Consider the following 19053-nt stretch of genomic DNA (forward strand, 5'->3'; position numbering starts at 1 on the left):
CCTATGATTTGGATATTGGTACGTTTGGAGATGTCCCAGAGACACCTGATACTATCTTTGTTGTTCTGGATTCTTTTTTCTTTTTGATGTTCTGGTTGAATGCTTATTTCTTCCTTATGTTTCAAATTGTTGATGTGAATCTTTGCTTCATCCACTCAACTATTGGTTCCCTGTAGAGTTTTCTTTATTTCATTTAGTGTAACCTTCATTTCTTTCTGGGTCTTTTTTATTTTGATGCTGTACTTAATGAGTTTTTTGAGCATCCTGATCACTGGTGTTTTGAACTCTGCGTCCAATAGGTTGGTTATCACTGTTTCATTTGGTACTTTTCTTGGGGTTTTCTTCTGTTCTTTCATTTAGGCCTTATTTTTTTTGTCTCTTTAGCCTCCCTGTGCTTGTTTGTGTATTAGGTAGAACTGCTTTGACTCCCTGTCTTAGTAGCATGACCTATTGTAGAAAAGGCCCCTATAAATTTTGTGTGGTGGAGCCTTAGGTAATTGCCAGGGTAGGGCAATATACTTCACCACTTTGTGGCTCTCTGTGGGGGGAGGGCTCAGAGAGGGAACAGTGTTACTGGTTGGTTTCTGGAGGTTTGCCTGGTATTCGCCCTGTGCGACTGGTGCCCTTCCAGCTGTTGCCCTGGTCCTGTCTCCCAGAGAGGCTTGGTTTGCATAGGTTTTAAGTCCCTGTGGGCTTTTTAAGCCAAGCCTTTTGAAAATCCAGCAATTTTGTCCACTGCCCCAACCTCCACTGGTTTTTACAGCCAGAAGTCATGGGGACTTATCTTCTTGGTGCTGCAGTCCAGGGATGTGTGGTCTGGCTTGGGGCTGGAATCACTAGCTTCCAAGGTATCTCTTCTGACTTTTATCTACCACATGTGAATGTTTGGCCACTGTTGCCTCTCTGCGCCAGACCATGTCTCTATGCCTCTCCTTCCATCGCTGCTGTTTCTACCTGTCTGGATGAATGTGGCTTCTTTAAATCCTTGGTTGTTGGATTCACAAATCCATACAGCTTGATTTTCTGACAGCTCTGCGTGTTAGTTGTCTTGAGGTCTAGTTATAATTCTTTTCTGTAATTGCTCAAGGAGGTGAAGTGTGTTTACCTATGCCTCTATCTTGATCAGAAATTAGTTCACTTTTTATCATTAATAGGTTCCAATCTGATACCAATTTTATGATTCTTGGTATAGTTTGTATACTTAAATTATTTATGATGATAGTCTTTTAGAACCCAATTTTTGCCTTTACAGAAGATTCTCTTAAAAGCTTGACTTATTCTGGTCATTTTAAGTATTAATTTGTGGTTTCAGAGCTGTTTTTGACTAGCAAGGAAAGTAAAATCAGGACTGATAAGAGACAGTCTCAGACCTGCGGTCAGAAGTCATGATACTGTTCATTAGTTTGGCTTTTGATGTCTTCATCCTGATGTCTTTATCCTTGGGCTTGACTTGTCCTGGACCCACTGTTTGCTTTTGAGAAGCAGACAGACTTAAAACAGTAAGCCAAGTGGAATGGTAGAATGTGCCTGGGTAGGGGAGCAGGTGTGGAGAGAATGTAAACTTTATCTGAGCAAGGACCTTGTCTCTGTCTTACTGATGTCTTTGATCACTAGAGAGCATGTATGATAAGAGCTGACTGACAAGAAGGGGCAAGTCACAAAGATTTAGGAGGAGAACTTCCCAGGCAGGGAGAACAGCATATGCAAAGGGCCTGCAGTGGGAATGAGAGGGCCACTGTGGCTAGAGAGTTGTGAGTCAAGTAGAGAGTGGGGGGGTGTAGTATTGGAGAGGTAGGTGGGTGCAGATTAAGTTAGATGTGGGGCCATTTCAATCTAAATGCACGAGAAGACATTGTAGAGTTTTATGCGTGACTTCTTAACATTTTGAAAAGATGACTCTGGCTGTCATATGGATAATAGGTTGTAGGGCAGTAAGAGAAGAAGCATGAAGACCAATTTGAGCACAGCAGACTCTCCAGGTAGGAGTTGTTGGTAGCCAGACCAGGTCAGTAGCAGTAGAGATGGAAAGCTGTGGATGATTCAGACTGTCCTGCATGTAGAGCTGCTGATGGACCCACTGGTGGTGTAGATAGGGGAGCTGAGGCAAAGAGAGAGATTGATGGTCGCTTGTAGATTTACGCACTTGATTCTTTCTGCCCCACCCCTCAGCTTGTGGATTTCTACTTTTGTCTTTGTACTTGATCCCCCTCCTTCCTGGGGCCTCCTTCTGATGGCTGATCCTTGGTCCTCCCTTGCTCCCTAGGTGTGTGGTGTCTATCTGTTAGACCTTTTTAGTTCAGATAGAGTGCCAGTCTTTAATTTCCAGACTGCTCTTGCCCTTCTCTCTGTGTGTTTTTTAAATCTGATTATGATGCAAAGAACATAATTAATAAAACTCTCACATGAAGGATTATGGGTTACCAATCAGCTTTGTAGAGACATCGAATATGCTGCTAGCCGGCAAATATTGTTTTCCTTTACTTCATCATTCTCTCTGGGAACACAGCAAAAGTAAAAGGTTCCTTTTTGGAGGAATATGTTGGAGATTCGTATTCCTTCTCATCATAGCTTGCTCAGGTTGCATGGACACAGTGGGGAGGAAGACGGGATGGTGGTTGGGGCAGTTGACTGGTACATTGACTTCCTGGTAATCTTGGCAACTATTTCCTTTCTCTTTTTGACGGATGGGATTCTTTCTGTGTGCAAAAGAATGTGCAGGAAACAGTGCTTCACATCTGTGTGAATGCCAGCATGTGGTGTATTTTCAGGATTTCAGAGCTAATTGGTTTGTGTTGAAAATGACTGCTTATCATTTGTATATGATAAAAGAACCATGTAAATTACTTGACAACCCTTGCTAGTCAAATTGGTGAGTAATAAGTCAACAGTACCCACTTGCTGAACTATCTATAGAATATAACTAGAAAAGTCAGGATTTTTTTTCCCCCTAGCAATAAAAATCTTTGGATGTTTATCACATTTTTGCAAGTCTCGCAACCTTTCTAATGTTCTTATTTCTTATTTAGAAGAGTATGTAAAACAGTTGTGAAGAATGTCTCTACTTAAGATGAACTAATTGTCACATGGAGTCTGTCTACCTCAACAGTGTCTCTCCAGCTACCACTTCTTTTCTAGTCCTACCTGTCTTTTTCCTCTGTTTCTGTTCATCCTTCCAGATTCATCTTCTGAAGTACCAGCCATTTCCTGTTCAGAATTTTCAATAGCTTCCCAGTTTCTGAATCAAATAATGATCAATCTGCCTGTTTTTTCAGACATTTTTTCCAAGTTTATAAGTTAAACTGAATGTCCGGCAGTTCCTTGTGTATCCCTCTCCACATCTTTACTTAAGAAATCCCACAAACATTGTTTTCTTCCATTTTTGTGGCTTGCTGAAATCCTATTCTTGACTTTGATGCAAAAGAGGCAGTTGGAGATGACATCACAGATTTCAAAGAAATGAGGAAATGATAATAAAAAACAAAGCAAACATCCCGTCCTGCAGCATAAACACCACCATGAAATCACTAATAGGAAACATATGGAAAAGGTCTTGAGTTGGCCACTGAGGAAGAGGGAGGAAGGTTGTAAGGGGGTTTATCTAGGCTTGTGCATTAGAAGCTGAATGAGTGAGGATTCATAAGGCCTCTTCAATATCTTCATGTCAGGGAGGAACCAATTGATGTTGCTATTCTCATTGAGGAGTCCTGGAAATGGCTGGTGTTGGTGACTGGGATGCTGTGAAATGCAGAGCCAAGTGTCTGTAAGTGAAGGCCTGGTGAAAGAATGAGACTCCTGAGAGCAGCCTTCCCCACAAGAATGGGATCTCTTCCCAAGCAGAAGGAAGGAGCCCAGTAGAGGATGCAGAGCCTAGGAACTCAAAGTCTTTCTAGTAGTCAGCTGCGATCTACTGGCCTGCTGTCATTCCACCTAGCTAGAGAAGAGAGGAGAGAATGCAGAGTACTCAGTCTTTGAACAAGATGACAGATATGGCAGGACAAGAGTCAAGGACTTGCCCATCTAGTGTTAGAGTATACAGAATTTCTGGGCAGACACACCTAAGTATATGTACAATGAAGAGAAAGAATAGGGTAGTTATATAAACACAGTCTAGTAGTAGATGGATGGGTAAATGGATAGATGGACAGAGTGCAAGAAAAGGAGTAAAGTAGGCAAAAGACAAAATATCCAGATCTAGATGAAAACATACTTCAAGGCATAGAAGGGAGTTCCTTACAATTGCTTCATTCTGTGAAACAAGTTAATGAGAAACAGGAATTCAATGAACAAAGCAAGATGATAATCAAAAGCAGAATGAGATGAAAAGAAAAAGAGAGAGATTGCAGACCTAAAGATAGACTTTGATGTCTAAAACAAAATCTATTGCAGGACTCATAAATAAAATTAGGACTATCAAGGATAACAATAGATGCCATTGAAATCAAATTACTAAAAGTTAAAGGCTTGATAATCTCACCACACACAAATAAAATGATCAAGATATTAAAGCAATCACAAACTGAAAAATGAAGAAGACAAAGAAAATGTGTTTAAGGATAATTGGTTTCTCCAAAGTAGATAGTCAACAAATAAAACAGAAGATGGAATATAAAATCAAAAGAATTTTTATGAAATGAAAAATAAAGAAAAGAACTGAGTCTTCAGATTAGAATATATTGTTTTCTAGGAAAATTTAGGATATAGAATGAGATCTGTCCTAAGTAAACTATTGAATTTCAAGTATAAAGAAAAAATATTTTCAAAGATTTCAGGCAGAAAACCAAATTATCTTCCAGGGACTAAAAGTTAGGCTAGCTTCATATCTCTTTAGAGCAGCATTCAAGTTCTGAAGACAGTGGCACCATGTCTTCAAAGTTCCTGGGAAAAGGAAAGTTATGACACAGTACATGGTCCAATTGATGCAGCTCTGATGTCATTAATGTATGAGGGCAGGAGGCAGATACTCTCAAACATGTACACATTTGAGTAGTGGTACTTAAGACCAAACCATGTGTGAAAAAAATATGCAATGTTGTCAACCTCTAAGTATGTTTCATAATGTCTTAACATAGAAGGATATTTTAAGAAATATCTCTTTTAGTGAGAAAATGTTTCATTGAAATTCAATGAATATTTTTCCTAATGTTAAATTCAGATAAAATCACATGCATTTTTTTAATTAAAAAATAGTTTTGCTAGAGGGTACTTTTTTTTTTCCTAAAGGTCTTCCTGCCTACGAGACCTACTCCCTCCCTCTTCACACCCACACTGGGCATGTGGCTCCAAGCTCCAAATGTGGCGTTCTTCCTTCTGTTCTGATAAGTGTTGTAGTGAAGTTGGCTGAAATTAAGTGTACTTTATACTGTGAGACATTGCTATGAAAGTCCACTAGTTAGTCAAACACATAATTCTCCGTAGACTATATGACAGGAAGCTTCTGATATGTGATTCTTGGCTATTCCCCCACTTACTTAAAATCACTTACCCCCTACAGTGCCAAATAATCAGTGCTTATTGAGTAATTACTGTGTAACTGGTGTAGCTGTGTTCACCTAACATAGTAGGAGGAAACTCGCACGTTGCCCAAGTTTTCCCAATATTTCCCAAGCAAGATCTAGCTCTCAGGTATGCTTCTCCAGAGAGAAAAAATAGCTTTTTTTTTTTAACATAGTTGTTGATTTTTGTCAGACACAGTGCTTGATACAAAGGATATGACTGTGACCAAGAGGTTGAATCCCTGCTGGATCTTATAAATGAGGGTACACTCTTCAGTGAGCCAAGCCCATGTGTGGCTGGCCTCCTTCCCTCCCATCTGGGCCATCCTGCCTGTAGCTCACCTGAACCTCTGGAATCTACAGGAGATGATGCTGTAATTGCCCTAGCACTGGACACATGTTTTACATTCAATGGTTGAATAAAAACATTGAATATATTACTTGCAAATATAATGAGCATAATGTCTAAAATAAGCTGATGCTATGTTTTGACACTTTTAGTCAGGCCATAGTTTCCTTGTGATGCAAATATTGATTGCCAAAAGATTTGTTTCAATACAAAATATGTGCAGCTATCCATATTTTATCACTTTCATTATTTTGGACCCAGAGTGCCTGGAGTTGGGGGAGGGATCGTCAACTCTGCCATTTAAATATTCCATCTTACGAAAGGGGTGTTTCATAAATTATGTATAACAGTAGATGCCACTCAGTAAATATTTTATATGTGATAGATATTTTGGTCTGAAATCACTTTTTCACTTGAGCAATGATTTAAACCCTTGTTTTTAGTTTTATGAGGTGACACTTTTATAGTATCATGTAGTGAACGCAGCTTGAATGTCATAGAGCTCTAGGGCAGCATTAATCATAAATTCATGTGTCCCCACTCCCAATCCTGGGAAACTTTCTCTTAATTCTGGCTTTATCCATTCTATGTATGGAAGTGTGTGTGAGTGCATGTTGGTGTGTGTGAGTGTGTTGGGAATTGGTGGGGACAGACAATACTTTGGCTTAATGGCTCTGGAGTTATGAATTTCAAGTGATTTTCAAAGCCTCTGAGACTTATTTCAAGAAAGGAAAAAAATTTTTTTCAGTGGTTAAAAAAAAGGGTATTAAAGTAGACTGGGATGTGGTCCAAAACAATTTCTCAAGTTTGAGTGGGAACTATTAGAGTTTAAAATATTGCCTTTTGTGGGGGTGGGGGGAGGTTATTGTCTACTTTTATGGAGGAAGTACATATGTCTCTGGACTCGTGAGAACAGTCACTGTCCTTTTCTCATGGGCCTAGAGGCCTGGGATAGTTCATTGTCAGGAGGTTCTCTACTGTGTGTGCAGTACTGTCACAATTCTGAGCTATGTGGCCGTCCAGTGAGGACATTGCTTTATGAAGTGGAACTATATGATGAAACTCCCCATTGTAATATATGTGTGTGTGTGTGTGTGTGTGTGTGTATGTATAAAAATCACATACTTTTAACTTATACTTGAATTCAATGGGCAGAAGAAAAAGCATGATTTCTACCAATGTCTTAGAGGTAGGGGCAAAGCCTGGTTTATTTAGAGTGCTAATTTTAATAAAATTTGCAAGGGCCTTGGTGTAGCAAATCAAGATACTGAGGCTCCAACCTCGAAGCCTGAGGTTCTGAACCCTGGGATTTGAACCTGGCTGATAGGAGTAATTGAAGAACAATGTCACACTTCATTTCCTTTTCTTGAACCTAAATTATGCATTGGCCATTTTCTCTGCATCTATTTAATGGTTGTTAAATTGCTTTCTTTAAGGTGGTTTTTATGTTTTTTTAAACACCCCTTTTTTGCCACTTCATTCTGTTGCCCTCTTGCATGACTTCAGCTTTTCTTATGCACCTTTGTGACTCAAATGCCTGCAGTCATGAAGGCCTAAAGGCCTTAAGCCCTTTTCTCTTTCCACTGCTCTTCCCCAGAGCCTCAAAGGAGCTTCCTTGTCATCAAGGCTGTAAAGTTCTGAATCCTTCACTTAGAGAATGGCAAATTTTGTACATTGTTTTAATATTTAAATGACATAAAATACATTTATCCATTCCAGGAATGTAGGGCGTTTCAGATGTTGTTGGGCATCCAAGTGCCAGAACTGTGCCTTGCACACTGCTATCTTACTGTTGAGGTGGGGTGGGGAAGGGATTCACCGGGAGAGTCTCTGACCAGGAGCCCTAGTTCGTAGCTTGGAACTTGCTCCCCTGTTGTTCCCACTATGCCTGTAATCACAGAGCACAGTGCCATGCTCTTGGGTATGATTCAGCTAGAACTCAGCACAGACCAACCTCAAGGCTGGAATTTTCACTTTTAGTCTTCTGCAGTATGTCTGCTTTCCCTTGGACTTGCCAGAAGCCTAATTTTATAGATTTTTTTTTTGTCTTGAGTCAAATGGGCCTGATGTTATGACATAGGCCTGCAAGTCTCTTCCTGGAGGTGCTGCCATTGACCCTCCTTTCTGAATTTCTCTGAAATCATTCTACTTTGACTGGGAGCTATTAAAGTTTATTTTTAGAGATTTTAGTTTTAGAGTGAGGGGAAGGGAGGGAGCAGGAGAGGGAGAGGAACATCAGTTGGTTGCCTCTTGTTTGTACCCCAACCAGGGACTGAATCTGCAACCCTGGCATGTGCCCCAACTGGGAATCAAACTGGCAACCTTTAGCTTTTTGGGATGACACCCAACCAACTGAGTCACACTGGTCAGGGTAGAGTTAAATATTAATTTATTTAAAAAAATATTAATTGAGGAACCACTGTATGCCAGATATGAAATTAGTCACTTGTTTGTAGTATGTGTATAATACATTTGTATATAACATATATGGTGATAATTGTTGAGGAGAGAAACAAACTCATGATAAGGGAGGTTGGTGATTACTATCTTGTATAGGGTGATGGGAGAAGGTGGCTTTTGAGCAGAGATCTGAGGAAGTGAAGGCCAAGATATATATGTACATAGGGAATTCTTTAGAACTGAGGCTGTCCCTCTCCCGCCTGTCCCCCACCCCCACCCTGGGACATTTGCTGGTGTCCAGAGACATTTTTGCTTTTCACAGTCTTGGGGGGGAGGGAGTGTGTTACTGGTATCTAATGGGTAAAGGCTAGGGATGCCGCTAAACCTACTACAGTACACAAAATATCCCCCCATAATGAAGGATCATCTGGTCACAATGTCAGTAGTGCCAAGGTTGAGAAACCCTGCTCTAGGGGAGGAGAATGAATTAACAATGCCAGAACACACAGCAACCCCAAAATCAGAAGAGAAAAAGGAAAAACAAAAGCCCTGAGGTGAGGGTAAGCTGGCAAGTTTGAGGACAGTAAGGATCTGTGGATTCCTAGACAGCTGTGAGCAAGGGGAAGAGTGGCAGGAGATGAGAGCAAGAGGTTGGCAAGGCATTCGATCATGCAGTGCTTTGTAGAATGTTACAAAGATTTGGCTGTTGTCTCATTGAAATGGGAGGCCACATAAAGGATCTGAGCAGAGGAGTGGCCTGCCCTAATATCCCTCTGGCCATCAAGTAGAGTCTATACCATAGCTGGGACTTGAGTGATAGTATAATTGATTGTTGTGGTGATCCAGGTAAAAGATGCTAATGGTTGGGGCCAGGGAGGAGTGTGGCACAGGTGGCTTGATGCTATCAGATGAGGGGAGTGTTTTGATGGTGGAGTCAATACTAAGTATGTAGGGTTTAGAGAAAGTAAGTACAGTCATGGTTTTGGGTCCTAGTAACTGTAAGGAAGGTTGGCATTCACTAAGAAGGGATAATGTACAGGTTTGGGAGGCAGGAGGAAACAAGGGTTGGTTTTTCAGTGTGTTAAGTTTGAGCTTCCTGTTTGCTGCCCTCACAGATGTTGAGATAGGCAGAGGGGTGTGTGTGTGTGTGAGAGAGAGAGAGAGAGAGAGAGTGATGCAGGGGGAGGAGAGAGAGAGAGACTGAGGTCTGTGTCAGGATTTAGATTTGAGAATCAGTCAGCTTACAGATTGCAGGTAAAGTCTCCATGGAGTGGGTTCAAGAGAAAGCAGGAGGGGAGGAATTGGAGAATCATAAGTGTAGGAAACTCTCTGGAGGTGCTTTTCACTAAAGGGGCAGAGAGAAATTTGTGATAGCTGGAGGGAGATACTGGGCCAAGGGAAGTGGTGGTGATAGTGGTTGGTGGGAAATCTAAAGCAGATTTGTGTGATCCATAGATAGAAGATGATACAGGAGACAGAGGGACTAGTAGCTGTGGTACAGGAGGAACTAATGCACAGAACAGTAGTCATCTTAGGAACATGCACAGTTTGTCCATTGTAACTGGAGAGAAGAGCCAGCAAATCAGGAGACATCTATATATTAAGAGAAATAAAGGTTTTGAAGAAGGAGGAAGATTCCTTTGTAGTCAGGTGGTTATAGAGCCTAAGAAAGGCAAGGTTTCAGCTTGGTTTCAAAGAGGTTATATAAATCAGACAATAAGTTTAATTCATTTTAGTTGAAGTTTCATATGTTTCAGATTCACTTTACTTACTGTATGCCAGGATTTCAATATAAAATTTAAGGTCCATTTTTCTCACAGTGTTTTTGATGAGAAATGAATAATTTTTACACTCTAGAGAATATTTAAAAAACAAAAGAACACCAAATATGATGCTCTCTTTCTTCAAAGTAACCTTTTCCTTTTCTTTCATTCCTGATTTCAGGAACAAACTCTAGCCCTTAGGAAAGAAGGGATTGGTGTTGTTTTGGATTCTGAACTGCCTCATTTGATTGGCATTGATGATGACCTTCTGAGTACTGGAATTATTTTATATCACTTGAAGGTAAACACTACCTGTGTGGAGCATTCTAATTTTGTCCTCAGTTTTCCCTTTAGACACTAGCAAAGTTGGTTATAATCCTTTGTGTCGATGAACACAGCTATTGCATTAAGGAATATGCAAGGAGTCCTGGAGCTCATTGGGGGTTTTCACAGTACATTGTGATTCTCTGGTATTAGAGGTTCCCATTTTCATGGAATTCTAAAGCCAAATGAAAGTCCATTTACTTTACCTATTAATTTGTAGAATCAGTAAGAGGGGGATAAGGAACAAAAAGACAAACTAAGGAAGAAAATCACAAGTACTTGGATTGGCTGTACATAGAGTTTCCTGGGCCCTCGTGTTAATGTAAAAAGATATTTTAATATGCTTATTGATTTTAAAGAGAGAAGGGGAAGAGAGGGGGAGAAAGAGAGAGAAAGAAAAAGAGAAACATTGTTGTGACAGAGAAGTATTAATTGGTTGCCTCCCATGTGCACCCTTACTGGAATGCAAACCCACAACCTAGGTATGTGACCTGACTGGGGATTGAACCTTCAACGTTTTGGTGTACAGGACAATGCTTCAACCAGCTGAGCCACACCAGCCAGGGCCCTTATGTTAATTTTCAAATGGTGTCTCCTACCTACGTTATTGGACCTGGTCCTGAACAGGTTATTCATGTCAAAAGAAGAGAATTTCCGCATCAGCATCAGTGGTTGCTTCTGTAACCTTCAGTTTAGTATCCTCTCTCTAATCAGTGGCTTAAAAAGAAAATGGTATTCCACCATGCTTTGTGGGCTCCCATAAACTATATCTTTAGACATAAAGAGACACCTCTCTCCTGGAGGAGAAATAGGCAGTGCATGATACATGCCAAAAATAGGTGCGCACCCATTGTTGGACAGTAAGCTCCAGGAGTTCTGTTGTCATTTTCTAGACAACATTCGGTATTGTTTCAGAGCCTCTGAACTCTAATTGTCCTGAGGCTGTGGTCTTCCCAAGACATTAATCATCAGGTCATCAGGTTGCTTGGACTGAAATAAAAAATGGAGAAACAGTCTGCTTCTCATGTCTTAACTAATAAATGTTACTTGTCTTTTCTACTCAGGAAGGTCAGACATATGTTGGTAGAGAAGATGCTTCAACAGAACAAGATATTGGTAAGAATCTTTGTCAGTTTCCTCTTCCCAATGATTTCCCAATGATTTTAAGTATCATTTAATGAAGAACTTTTTTTTTGAATGACAGACATAAAGTAACCACAAAAAAGGAAGCTTTTCAAATATAATATTGATGAATATATGTTTTCTATAATGTGGAACTCTAATAAACAGAACATTTAATTCAGTGAATAAAATGAAACTCTGAATCCTTTCCCCTCACCCTACAAGTATTCTATACTCTGTCACATCTTTCAAGAGTCCCTTTATTTAAATTACTCTACTCTTGTCACATGGGACAATGATTGATAAAATATGTCAACAGACACAGGTAAAGGATACAAGATCCCTTAATGGGAAGAATATGGACACTTAATCTGCATAAAGATGATAAAGGAAAGCAGAATGCACACATATACAGCATGCACACATACGACTGCCTGGGTTTCCAGAAAGTCTTCCTGAGGCACACAGACAAGCAGTGATTGTGCCTGAGCAGGTGAGGACTTGCCAGACTTGAAAGGCAGAACTTAGGGAATTTGTGGCAGTGGTGGTGGTATGTATAAGTGTGTGTGGCAAGGTGAGGACTGGCAGGGGAAGAATCATATCTTCTCAGCTGCTTTTGGAATTGCTGGTGATGAACTTTGTTTGCCCACCAAGTGTAAACTATTAATCAAACCAACCCTAGCATATTAACCCTGGTGTATTCCTACATGTATTTACTATTTGCTTTGAAACTGGGAGAGCTGAAACCAATTCTAAGAAGTCCTGAGGTTTAACTGTTTTTGAGTAGAACTAAGCATCAGGCCTTTTCTTCTAATGTTAAATTGTGTGTTTAACCTTTGAGGTTGCTCTCAATAATGATGAGTGGTAAAAACACATTTTCTGTGAGCAGAGAAATTCAGTAGTGCAGGTCTGTGGAGAACAGTGGGAACTAAATTTTGTCTGTATTCCTGAGAAGCTGGCCAAGATCTTTGCCTGAAGTTGTGTAGGTTTATTTGAAAGGCATTCACTTCCATGCCTGGCCATTCATTAAATAAGAATAACTCAGGATGGTCATGTGTGATTAGGGAAATCTTAGCAGCCACATGCTCTGAGAGGCCTGTGAGGTCAAGTTCTCTCAGAATTGGTACAGGCTGTGGCAGTGTTCATTCTGGTACAGTTTCTAGAAACTTCCTGGCACCTGCCAAGATCTGTGCCATGCCAGATTCACCTTTGGTTTCTGTATTTGTAACAGAGGGTCTGTAAATATGGATGTTACAATAAATTCTTGACCCATGGGGCCCTTTTGTTCTCTCCATTTTACTGAGAACTTTGGTTGGCTCATGATGGAAATTTATTCAGGATCAAACAGAGTGGCTTACTGGTATTCAGTTAAGACAAGTTACCAGCACTCAATCATTTTTTTCCTGGAGATGAAGAAAATTAACATCCCAGAACTGATTTCCTTATAGAGGTGATATTCAGATGCTTTAAGGTAGCATTCAAGGGGTACCTTCAGTTCTGTCAGCTCATGCCACACACTTCTGAAATTCAGTTTTCTCACTGAACATAAATGCTCACAATATTTACATGGAAAAGAAAAAGTATGCAATGTGGAAAAATAAGTAAAGATAGGAAGCATTGTACTAGATACCAAAGGAAAAAAATTTCTTTCTCTTTTTTTCCCAACTTAGTTCTTCATGGCCTTGACTTGGAGAGTGAGCACTGTATCTTTGAAAATGTCGGGGGGACGGTGACTCTGATACCCCTGAGTGGGTCTCAGTGTTCTGTGAATGGTATTCAGATCATGGAGGCCACACACCTAAATCAAGGTATTTGGGTTTTGGTTTTCAGTGTTTTTATGTGTAATGTTCCTAGAAAACAAGTGGGCTCTGTACTGGGGGAACACGTACATCTTAGAATTATTTACCAATTAAGTATGAAAAGAGGGAAGATTGCTTCATTATGCTGTTTTCTCTTTTATTTTGCTGAAGGACTTCTTTATAATCCCCATTGTCTTATTGAATTACACAGGAACATGTATGTAGTTGTTTTAGAAATTATTGTTGTAAAGGATATATGGGTTTGAAAGATTTTTCTTAAGTCAAAAGAGTAGCCTTCAAATGCAAAATGTTAACACAATGGTCTCTTAATAATTTTATTACCTTATTTATATTTTAAATGAAAAGTTATAACATAAAGGGTCTGGAATCATATCCTTTTTTTCTTTTTGAAATAATTTCAAGTATTATTGAAAAGTTGCAAGGATAGTACAAAGAACTTTTTTAATTCCAGAAGCATGTGAAAGTAAATCGCTAACCTGCTGCCCTGTCAGCCCTGAATACTTCAGTGAGTGTCTTCTTTAAACAGTGGCATCTTCTATATAACTGCCATTCAACCATCCAAATTAGGAAACTGATGCAGAAACATTTCTACCATTTGATTCTCAGCTCCCCTTTACCTTTTGTCCCAACAGTGTTTGTTATGAGTCCACTATTCAGTCCGGCATCCTGTGTTACCTTTGCTTGCCACGTCCCTCTAGTCTGCCCCTCTAGTCTCTTTCAGTCTGGAAGAAATCTAGTCTTGATTTCTATCCTTGATATTTATGATTTTGACAATTTTGAAAACTGCAGGTGTGATATGTTATAGAATGTTCCTCTACATAAATATAGTATTTATCTGATGATGGCTCATGGTTAGAGTAGTGTCATGCATTTTGACGGGGGTATTGGAGAAATGATGCTGTCTGTACTTTTCTTCTGCCCCATTACACAGTGTCTCTTGCCATTACTAATGATGCTCTCTGTGACCATTTGACTAAAGAGGAGCTTGCTAGACTTCCTCACTGTGAAGTTACTCACTTTTTTGCATTTTTGATATAAAACTGAAAACAACAAATGAACAAACAATTTAAACAAATAAAATCTTACAGACACAGACAACAGTTTGTTGGTTACCAGCAGGAAAGGAGGATGGGAGGAGGTTGTAAATGGTAAAGGGGGTCAAATATATGGGGTGATGGAAGGAAATTTGACTTTGAATGGTGAACACACAATGCAATATACTGATGATGTATTATAGAACTGTATACCTGAAGTTACTCTTTTCTCTCTTTTTTATTAATAAAGGTAGTGGGAAGGTACAATACTTTGAGATAAAAAAATTCCATTATCATACTCTCATCATCAATAGTTTTTAGAATTCATTGATTTTTTTGAGCTGATTTCATTTTTATTCTGATGGATACTGAAGGGTGATTTTCTTTATTCTACATTTATTTTCTCTACTTTGAAACAATATTTTAATATTTTTTAAAAAACTACTTTTACAATAAGTTGGCTTTTTACTTTAAGAAAGATCTCTTTTTTGCCATTTATTTATCCATTAATTAATTTAAATCAACAGGGTCATATGGCTTGCTATTTTATTTGGTAAGTTTTAGTTTATTTCTATCATCTATTTTGATGCTCAGATTGTCCCAGATTGGCCAATGGGAGTTCCTTTTAAGCTGGTTTCTCTGTTCTTCTGGCTTGACCCATTGTGAATACTTCCCAGGCTCATCTTACACTTCCTTGGAATTGTGAGTTCTCCAAGGACTCTGGGCACTTGGTGTGCTCATTGCTACTGAAGTATCCTTGCATCTGGGTCCTGTCAGTCAACAGAGTTAAGGAAAATGTGTGTGTGTGAACATTCATAACTATATTTTTATTTATATTGCTATATTGAAATATATCTTACTACCTATATTGCTAACAAGGAATTTCACACCAACACCTCTAATTTCAACCCATAGCACAATTCATTCTAGTTTCCTTTTTCTTATTTATAGCTCCCTTTTCTGACAACGACAAACCTGACTCCCATTATGTAACCAGTACCCTGTCACTGCTTCCCCCACTTCATGCAGGGGCCCTCTTCTTCCTGCTCAGGTTGTGGCACTCATGCTGGGTACCCTTACCCTTCTCTTAGTGCAGAACCCTTCCTCACCCCACTCCGCATGTCTACCATTTTCATGCAGATGCCCACTTTGCTCAGCCCTGCCTGATGGCTTTTGGGCTGACTCATGCAAAAGAGAAAGAAAGAAGTTGATGTTATATTTTAAGCTCTTTTTATATATTATATATAATATTTATAATTACAGTTTTTCATGGTTACATACCTGTTTTGACATAGAATTTGATAGGTGGGGACTGGAAAAAGTGTGGTTTAATGGTGTTAGCCAAATCATAAACAGAAGTCAGTTGCAAAGACTTATCTCAGAAACAAAGGACACATAGCATGGACCAGGACGATCATGCTTTTATAAGAGGTACATAGATTCCATCAAAGGCATTCTAAAAGCAGCTGATGGAATGCTCACCTTTGTGCCCACCTGCACATAATTCACCCATCCACGCATCCATTGATCTCTCCATCTTTTTTTTTTTTAACTCTTAGTTTTTAGTCTTGAGGTAAGTTGAACTTGGGAAACATTGTGAGTGCCCTGAAGCTGGCTGGGAAGCTCAGAGGACAGCAATAGCAGGTGACCAGCCCAAGCTGAGGATACAGTGAGCATCCAGTGATCATTACCAAAGAAGTATCTCCTGTTTTTTTATGCAGCCAAGTCAAGGGCCCTGGCCATATTGGATGGAGAAGTTGGTTCTTGCCAGGCAGCTGTGTTAGTGATAGTGAGAGTCTGTTTTTCTTCACTGAACCTAGAAAGTTACCATAATTGGCTGGCAGACAAGAGGTCACAATGTAGTGATCTTCAGTGCAGCCCTGCTTGGGAACACACAGACCCTAGTGTAGAAAACATGGGTAACTGAAGGGTACACACTTCATAGATGGCACTACCAGTGAACTATGTAATTGGATCTAGATTGCAGCAGGCCACCTGTCTGTTTTCTTAGGACGTCAGGTGGAGGTTCCTGCTGCTGTTCTTTTAGGCAGTAGGGGTGGTGCAGGGGTCATGGTGAAAGATTAGAGACATGGTTTCTTGTCCAGTAGATATCACTGTGCTGGCTTCTTCACCCTCCGGTCACAGGGAGGTAAACTTGTTTTGGTAACTGTGTTTATTTTTACAGCGTTTTACAAGAGGTTGTGCTGGTTTTTATTGTCATCCTTAACACATAAGTAGAATAGTTACACTATTGCCTGCCAGAATTATGGGAAATAATCATGTATTTTTTTCCCTGATTAATTTGAATGTATGTTCCATGTAACCTTATAACTCCTTATAACCACTTTTTTATATTTGGTGTAGCTATTTTCCCGATATTACGTTTTCTGTTTAAATACAGTTTTGTTACTTTTTAAGTCTACTGTTTATTTGCTTTACTTGACTATATTTTTCTTTGGGATTTCTTTCATAATTTCAAAATCAGCTGTGGAACTAGTAGCATTTTACTCTTTTTCTCTGTTATTTATTCATGATTTAATTATGTTTTTCAGGATTTCAGTTTGAAATGTTTAATTGTTTAATACATCTGGGGTTCACTGATATATAAAGTATAGACCTAATTTAATTTCCCAAAATTGGTATATCATTTATTATAATATGTTTGTACCCTACACCTACCTCCCTTTTGAAACAATTTGATTACCAAAAATGAAAACACATATAGTGTGTGTGTGTGTGTGTGTATGTATCTCCACTTATTGGCTTTTCACTTTGTTCTAGCCATATGTATTTCTACTTTTGTACCAGTATCACACAGTCTTGAGGCATGTTGTGTTACAGCATGCTTTAATTTTTTTCTCATCTGAGTGACTTTTTTTGCTATTCATGCCTATTAATTTTTTCAACAAAATTTTAGAATCATTTTGTTTTATAATCAGTTTGTTCTTATTTTAAAAAGCATATTTCATCTTGGGACTTCTTTTTATTCTGTGTCTTCTTGTATTTAAGTTTTTATCTATTTCTTCTGCTAAAACTGAAAACATTTAATGTGTGTACTTGATCAACTGTGTTTATTCATGTATACACAATTCTGAACACAGCTCTCTCTATATTTTAACTGCTCAAAAATGGGGAGAAAAAACCTTCACTCTATAATAACCTATTTTCATTGTAATGTTTGTTGCAGGTTTTCTAAGTACAAAGGGCTTTTAAGATTATCAATTTAAAACCATATGGGGAAAGTGGGGCCCCAAAATTCAGTAATTGGACTCTAGGACTTCTGAGATTTGTGCATTGTTTTTTCAGATACCTGGAATTGCAGTCTGGTGTTCTTATGGAAGTAGAGGAAGAGTTATGGTTGGCTTTAATGTCTTCTTTGCTATAAGCAGTGCCTCAATCATAGCCAGCCCCCAAACTTCAACACTGGCTGCTGGTACACCTGGCCTCGTTTTTCAGCCATCAGCCTCTTTCCTCTGTGTGCTTTCCTTGCTCCAGCCATGCTTCTTTGGAGCTTCTGGACCACCCACAGCCCTGGCCACTGGATGCTGAGAAAATTGAGTGGATTACTGACAGTGGTCATCCTACTCTGTTAGGGGTTATCCACAATCTCTTGTGGATTTGCCTGGAAAGTGTTACATATAATGATGTTTCTGTGAGAAAATCAGTCCTGAGTTCCAAACATACTGAAAAAGGAACTTTTACAGCACATATTGTTTAATGTGCAAACTGCCTAGAATTTAGTATTTAATATTCGGGTTATTCTTCTATCCCCCCTCCCTGAAAAAAATATGATTGATTATTGAGTTCAAAGAAATTGCTTATCATTTCTTTGCCATCTGCTTGTGTAGGTATGATTATGTCTTGAATTCTCTTGTTCATTGAGGCATGGTAGACAAATATATTTCCTATGCAGTATTTTTTATTAAATGATTTTTGCCCTAGACTTTTACCAAAATTGAAAGTCCATTTGAAAAAATATGACTGTTCAAGTTAGTGACAACTGGAACTAAATTTTTGATCTTTATATTGAAACTAAAACTTGTCCTAAGAAAGTAGTAGTGCTAGTTGGCATTCAAGGTTAATTGTCAGAATTTTCTCTCCTTGTGGGGTACTCTTAATTGTTTTATTACCACCGTGCCATGATTTGCAGATCTGATGGGCTTGAGTTTCTCTGGCATTCTTCTCTGCTAACAAACAGCTTTTTCACTGTCACTGTTAATAAAATTGACATAAAAATGTTATGTTCTAACGTTAAAACACCATGCACTGAGTATAAATGTCATTTATAAGTCTTAAGCCAGTGAAATGCAAGATAACTTTGTGTTTCTAGGCATTACACGAGAGAAGCGTAAGACTTTTTAATACACATACTTTTAAGGCTGAAATTTCCATCAAAAGAAAAACATGCACAGTCCTTCAGAGATTAAAGATTAGAATTCTCAACTTAACCTTTCTTGATTTTTGAGCCTTATTATAAGTGAGAACTTGAACATCTTTTTAAAACAAAAAATATATGAGACAGTTTTTTTGTGGTAACAAAAATACAGGGTTGGGCAAAAGTAGGTTTACAGTTGTAAGTATGTGAAACACAGTTTATTCTTGTATTATTGTTTATTAATTGTTGTATTATTTTCCACACAAATAACTGTAAACCTACTTTTGCCCCCTGCCCCCTGTATGTAGTAAAAATAAAAAATGTGAATAAGACTGCCACATGCTTATTATTGACCTTGAAAATGTTAAGTGCCT

At 38.9% G+C, this 19053-nt stretch overlaps 1 protein-coding gene across 3 annotated transcripts in view; it reads left to right on the plus strand.

Annotated features, from left to right (window-relative positions):
- The window catches only part of KIF16B (kinesin family member 16B), a 332414-nt gene that overhangs the window by 168031 nt on the left and 145330 nt on the right, over positions 1–19053 (plus strand). For all 3 annotated transcript variants that reach the window (XM_036009548.1, XM_036009549.1, XM_028523744.2), the window contains exons 13-15: positions 10186–10305; positions 11393–11444; positions 13121–13258. In XM_036009548.1, coding sequence (XP_035865441.1) covers positions 10186–10305; positions 11393–11444; positions 13121–13258 — 310 coding nt within the window. The remainder of the gene's footprint in view (positions 1–10185; positions 10306–11392; positions 11445–13120; positions 13259–19053) is intronic.

The sequence above is a fragment of the Phyllostomus discolor genome, chromosome 9 (assembly GCF_004126475.2).
Source record: "Phyllostomus discolor isolate MPI-MPIP mPhyDis1 chromosome 9, mPhyDis1.pri.v3, whole genome shotgun sequence".
Taxonomy (NCBI): domain Eukaryota; kingdom Metazoa; phylum Chordata; class Mammalia; order Chiroptera; family Phyllostomidae; genus Phyllostomus; species Phyllostomus discolor.